Below are 6,835 nucleotides of genomic sequence, written 5' to 3' on the forward strand. Positions count from 1 at the left end.
AGGAATATTTTGTTATTTGATTCAAACGAATACGAGGATTAGGTCTGAATCAAGTATCAAGTCAATTTTGATTCAAAATTAAAAATAAATGGTCTGACATGTGATTAGGGACGAGTCAGGAATTTTCATATCCGGATCGCGAGTATGCAAACAATCATGGTATTAATCTTTCTGCTTATGTGGTGGGCCACGCATTCACTTATCTGAATCAACTCCTATACCATCATACGATTCATACCATCTTGCCCCAAGGTGCAAGACATCCTGTGGTACCAAAAGGCAGCCCCCACCGTTGCCAGTGTAGGCAGTTAACTTACTAGCCAAAATAGCAAGATACCTAAAGAAACTGACAAGGGATTTGGACTTCACACAAACACTTATAAACATATGCACATGCGCATGCACAGGGTATTTAATTGAGAGATACACGCACAGCTAACAAAAAAAAATTGATCTTTGATTAACAAAAAGCTTTCAAGTTAGAGCGTCCACAATGGTACGATCATAACCAAAGATCAAAGACCAAAACAAACGATCAAATTTGAGAGTAGTCTGGAGTGTGATGTTAAGGCAGTGGAGTATTTTTAGTCGAGCGGAAGTATAATGAACGCTTGCACGTGGAGCGTTCATATAATCTTCGTCCCGAAGAGGCGTTGATATAGTTTACGCTCGTTGTGGGGCGTTGTTAAAGAATACGCTCGTTGTGGGGCGTTCATATAGTTAACTCTCGGAGAAGGGACGAACATATAATCTACGCCTGGTGTGGCGGACACGTGAATCAACGCCTCATTCAGGCGTTAAGAATATCAACGCCTCATTCAAGCGTTAAGAATATCAACGCCTCATTCAGGCGGGGTGGGACTTAAACGCTTCATACGGGCGAACTTATAATCAACGCCCGTTGAACGTCCGTCTGGCGAATGTATAATGAACGCCCCCTTGTCAGGCGTACGTATAGTGTTGTACCCGAAAACATTTAACCAACGACTAAATGCAACCTACACTGGAATTAAATACAACCCTTAAAAAATAAAATAAACCTTCTTGAAGTGGGTAAACAAAACTCACCTTCATTATCTCTTTTTTTTTTTTACTTTTTCTTTTCACTTGTTTATTTTAATCGTCAATTTCCAAAAACCCTCAGAGTCTGATTTACTCGTAACCCTAATTTAGCGGTTGTGTTAACCCTAATTCATCACCATTAGCTCCATGTAATCCAATTTTCGTTTTAACATCACCAAAAATGTTTACCCATTCAATTCTTCAAGAAACTGATAACATTCACGGAGATGAGGCAACTGCTGTGATCCATTACATTATAATCATCATCAACATGTCATGAATGGAGGGACAAAGGCAAGGGAACTTCACCTGAACCCACTCTTAAGATTTATATCTCTATTACACCAGAGACGTTCATGATCCCCATCATAAAATGAATTAATTAGTTAGCTATCATCACTGAATGAGTCGATGGATCATATGAAGATAACATTTTTAATTAATTTGGTCGGTGTGGGGAGATAATTAATGTGAGTTTTGTTACCCACATTAACAAAGTTTATAAAATTTTGAAAAGGTTGCAGATAATTAAACCGTGGATTGCATTTAGTCACTGCCGATATTTATCGGCACAGTGGATGACATTTTCTGATTTGTTTTTGTTGAAATTCAGTGTACGCATATCAGATATATACCGAAGTATTCTTGTAGTGACAGTGAAAACTAACATTTACTCAACAGTGATGGCCCAATTTCGTCAAACATATGTCCCCAGCTGTTGTTGAGTGTGGGTGTTCTCCAGTTTATCATCACAATTCACAAGGTCCTGTAATAATCACATAACGAATCTATGGGAGACCAGAGATTTTTTATTAAGTCAAAAAAATGATTTGATCCCCAGACAGACGACTGTAGACCATGGCCAAGGAAAATGTAGATGGTGCAAACTATGAGGCTCCAACTAGTCAAGGTTGCTAATAGGGGGACCGGTTTGTTTGGGGTGTACCAAAATACGAATAAGACAAAATAATATTTGCCTTGGGGTTGGTACACTCTCAAACAAATTAGTACCCTCATTAGCAGCCTTGCAACTAGTAATCACATCAGTATCAAAAAAAATAAAATGAAAATGGAGGAGACCACATCAACATCCTAGCCTTGTACGTAATTTGTCCGAGAAATTTATTCTCTTTGCAGTACTTCTAAGAACCAACGGCGAAGATCATCTCGACATCTTCTCAGGATAAAGGTACCGAGTTTTTTCAATCAGGCACTTATTTTGTGGTACTGTTTCAGTTGTGAGCCAATCAGCAGCAATTACTAGGCGGGACCAGTAACAAAGTTGTGGGCAAAAAAGTAAACGCCGCTGCCGGGGAGGGATTCACCAGGCCTGGTGACAGGCGGGTTGTTGTTTGATTTTGGCAATGAGCCTCGTATTAATCCCCCATGTGTCCTCTTTTTTATTTCTCAGTGAAAGAAAAACAATCCAAACCCTAACCCTAAATATCAACAGCCAGATTTACTCTCTTTTGTTCATCAACTAGTTCACTCAATCTGGTATGGCCACATTTTTTCTCTCTCCTCTTTGCGAATCGGACGATTATGCAACTTTAATTCAGTATTTTTTCAAAACTCTTGATGCTGTTTATACATTAATTTACTTGTCATTCTGATATGCATCTATTTTTTTAGTTAATCTTTTCTAATGTTTTATAGTTCGTAAGTTTCACTTAACTTTTTTGATCAATCCTCTGGCTACTTTCTTTCATGGTTCATTGATTTTCTATTCTTTGTTGTTCAATTCTTTATCATGTGTAACCAATTACTCATGTGCTTTCCAAGATATACTCACAGTTTGTTGTCTTAACAATGGCGTTTGCTACTTTTTATGTTGTGTTCATGGCGTTTGCCGAGTCTGCTAATCTTAATCATTTGATTTCATGTTTGTCTCGTGTTAGTATCAACAACAATTGGTGGAGGAAGTTTCACAACCGATCCAACTCAGTTTCCTATTCTAGTATCAAAGCCCGCCTTGATGTACGCTCAAAAAAATTCAAAAAAATCAGTTACCACGTCAACCGGAAAGCTTGGCTAATCAGTCTAGTCTGCGTCTATCTTCACAGCTACGCTTTCCATAGTTATCCTAAATCAATATTCAATACCATTGCTACGAATATTTAGGTAAAAGGAAACAATATATTCTCGAATAATAGCCAAAATCATGAAGATTGCCGTCTTAAACCCTATAAACTTTCTTCTCTGAAAACCATCCAAGAACGTAACAACACTTTGTGGCTGCTCAATATGGAAGATCAAAACTCATATCAAATGGGCCAATTGGTTAACAAATTCAAGCAAGCTACGTTAGATCTGAGAGACACCAATGAGATAGTCATTGTTCAACAAGAAGATAACAACAAAGGGAAAGAAGTCGAAGAAGCTAACTGGGAAGCAAGTGCGATTGGAAAAGCTATCATTGAAGGAAGAATGAGTCATGATATGGTTCAAAAATTCATTCATTTTACTTGTCCGTTCATAACAGCTGAAAATCTCAAGATTGTGGAAATCGATCCCAATATTTTCATCTTCAAGTTCAGCAACTGGGATCTACTCAACAAGGTCATAAATGAACGTCCTTGGAATATTAATAAGAAGTTGCTGGTGATTCATGATTACATACCAGAGATGATATACACTGAAAAACAATGGGGCTTTCAATTATTTTGGATTCAGCTAAAATTCCTCTTACAAGAACACATGAACGTTTCTGATGTTACAAAGATTGGAGAAATAATGGGAGAGGTGGTTAAAATTGAACTGGAAAATGTTGTTCCAGTGGATGGAGTTCCGGTAAAGGTCTGTGTTTACGTTGATATTTGCAACCCTTTGAGAAGAGGTGTCAAAGTTATATCCAGCGCAGGATTAACTAGATGGATTAAGTTTTATTATGAACGTCAACCGCCAGGAATTTGCAATGAAGGTTACATAATAAAATATTGCAATGTAGTATGCAAGGATGCCTCTGAATTCCTAGCTAAGTCTCATGAGAAGCCACATTTCTTTGGCAAGGTTTGCAATTTAAGGAAGTCAATCTCTTCCTCAAAATCAGTTGAAGCACCAACCTCTAGGAAAAATCAGAAGAATTTCGTTAAGAACACTGTTTCTGTCCCACCTAAAGATGGTATTACTGTTAACATGGATTTCCTTCTCAAGCAAAGCTCTGATGATGGTGAAGAAGATACAAGACTTGGAAAACGGCATAGAGCCAGCAGCAGCACGACCCTTTGTATGACCAATCATGAAACTTCCTCTTACAATGCTGACAATGATAAAAACATGGGTGAACAAGCAGCTCACATGGGCACAACTATCAAAGCAAAAACTGTTAATGCATCTGAAGAAAGCCAGGTATTTCTTACACTGATTTTATTTCTTTGTTTTAATATTTGTGCCCTTTTAATTAGGTTTCATAATTTCTCTCGAACAATCATTAGTAAAAATGTTAATTTTTTCAACAATCAGCATTTATTGCCTTCTCATGCATGCATAAAAACTTATAATAGTTTTCACGTACTCTTTCATCGTATTTTCCTACATATCATATAATTGTGTATACTCTTATCATTCTAAATTTTCTATATTGCTCTCATACCATTCCAAAGATGAAAATTATTTCCTGGAATGTCCAGGGTTTAAAAACCTCTACTACTAGAGACCATCTTAATGATTTAGTTAGGATGCATAACCCTGACATGATCTTTCTTTGTGAGACAAAAAGTTTTCAAAATAAGAGCAAGCCACTTTTGAGGAATCTTCACTACCCAAATCAAGCTTACATTGAGCCAGTTGGTTTATCTTTCCCTTCTTTGGAAAGATGGCTTCACTTGTAATTTGCTAGATGCTAGCCATAATATGTTCAACCTTTCCATTCAATCAGATCTAATAAACCATTTCACTATCTTACTTGTAGTTGTATGTACGGCTACCATGACTATAATAGGAAAAAAGAGCAATGGGAATATCTTCTTGATATCAGTAATAGCCATAGTAGTCCATGGATTCTCATTGGTGATCTCAACTTTCATCTCATCGGAGATAATCAAAATGCCTCCTCTTCTTTAGATGGTAACAATATCATTAACTCATGTGGTCTTGAGGATCTAGGTTATGTAGGAAAGGACTACACTTGGACTAGGAATAATATAAGTACAAGCTCTAGAAGATCTAGAATTGACATGGCTTTAGAAAATAATGACTGGTGTTATTATTTTCCTAACCCCAACTAAGACATCTTACTTAGGTTGGCAGTGACCATAGTCCCATTGCGTTTTCAACTAATATTACTTTACAAAAAAATTGGAGGCCTTTTAAATTTTTTCTAACCTGGTTAAATGATGAAATTTGTAGTTCTGTTATTGAAAATGCTTGGAAGATTGAGGTAGTAGGTTCTCCTGGTTTCCAACTTATGAAGAAATTTCAGTCAACAAGAAAAGAATTATCATTATGGAATAGAACTCATTTTGGAGATGTCAATACAAAGGTGGATAATCTGCAAAAGGAATTGGATTCCCTCCTTCAGATGAATCTCACAACAAAAATCAATGGGGATTTATCTATGTGGCATAAGAGGAAAGCTGAACTATATCAACAAAAGTCTAGAGATCATTTCATTTCAGAAATGGATAACAACAGCAAGTATTTTCATAACAAGACCAATAGAAGAAGAAGAAGAAACAATATAGATTCTCTACAAGATCATGACAACAACTGACTTCACTCTAGAGAGGAAATTTCTCAACATCTTACTTCTCATTTCAAAGATATAAGCACTTCTGCAGGAGTTCAATTGGATGACAATTCATTCATGCTTCTTCCTTCCATTATTTCTGAGTCAGACAATGAGCTTTTATCTAAAGTACCATCTCATCAAGAAATCTTTGACACACTAAAGAGTATGGAGAACTGGAGTGCTCCAGGACCTGAAGGCTTTCAAGCTGGTTTCTATAAAAGTCATTGGAGTATCATTAGTGAAGATGTATATCAGATGGTCACCAGATTCTTTGAAACTAAACATATACTAAAGCAGATTAACAAGTCCTACATTTCTCTCATTCCCAAGAAAAGGAAATTTGTTTGTGCAGCTGATTATAGTCCAATTGATTTATGCAACACCTACTACAAGATAATCTCAAAGATCATTGTTAACGGGTTGAAGCCATTAATGGAGAAGATAATTTTCCCATATCAGGCTGCATATGTTTCAGAGAGATTAATCAGTGACAACACAGTAATAGCTCAAGAAATAATTCATTCAATGAAAAGAAAAAGAGGCCAAATTGGATGGATGTCTCTCAAGATAGACATGTCAAAAGCCTTTGACAGGCTAGAATGAGACTTCTTGATTAAAGTTCTTAAATATTTTGGGTTTGATGATAATTTCTGTGATCTTGTATATCAATGCATCAGCACTACAACTCTCTCAGTCATGCTAAATGGTACTCCTTGTGAAGAATTTCATCCCACAAGAGGAATAAGACAAGGTGATCCTCTCTCACCTTATCTTTTTATTCCTGCAATGAAATTTCTCTCAAGACATCTTGTTTCATCTCAACAAAATGACACCATTAAAGGTATTAAAGTGGCCGCCAATTCTCCAGCCATTAATCATTTGTTGTTTGCAGTTGACTGCTTGATTTTCACTCACGCTAATGTTACTACAGTAAACAATCTTCTGGTTCTTCTTCAAAATTTTAGTAATCAATCTGGTAAAGTTATCAACTTTGACAAGTCCTCAGTGCATTTCAGTAAGTATACAAATCCAGATGTTGCTGCT

The 6,835-nt window shown here is 36.6% G+C and overlaps 1 protein-coding gene across 1 annotated transcript; it reads left to right on the forward strand.

Annotated features, from left to right (window-relative positions):
- The first annotated feature begins 3,330 nt into the window (after positions 1–3,330).
- On the forward strand, positions 3,331–6,394 carry LOC113351753. The gene is made up of 5 exons (XM_026595688.1): positions 3,331–4,410; positions 4,692–4,888; positions 4,973–5,260; positions 5,410–5,697; positions 5,785–6,394. The coding sequence occupies exons 1-5, from the start codon at positions 3,331–3,333 to the stop codon at positions 6,392–6,394; spliced, it is 2,463 nt and encodes an 820-aa protein (XP_026451473.1).
- The last annotated feature ends 441 nt before the right edge of the window (positions 6,395–6,835 follow it).

This window comes from Papaver somniferum, chromosome 2 (genome assembly GCF_003573695.1).
Source record: "Papaver somniferum cultivar HN1 chromosome 2, ASM357369v1, whole genome shotgun sequence".
NCBI lineage: Eukaryota > Viridiplantae > Streptophyta > Magnoliopsida > Ranunculales > Papaveraceae > Papaver > Papaver somniferum.

Excerpts from the sequence above, each read along its gene's own strand:
- LOC113351753 (XM_026595688.1), top strand. The coding sequence starts at position 3,331 with ATGGGCCAATTGGTTAACAAATTCAAGCAAGCTACGTTAGATCTGAGA. Across the intron at positions 4,411-4,691 it reads ATGCATCTGAAGAAAGCCAG|GGTTTAAAAACCTCTACTAC; the intron begins GTATTTCTTACA and ends TGGAATGTCCAG. Across the intron at positions 5,261-5,409 it reads GCTTTAGAAAATAATGACTG|TTCTGTTATTGAAAATGCTT; the intron begins GTGTTATTATTT and ends TGAAATTTGTAG.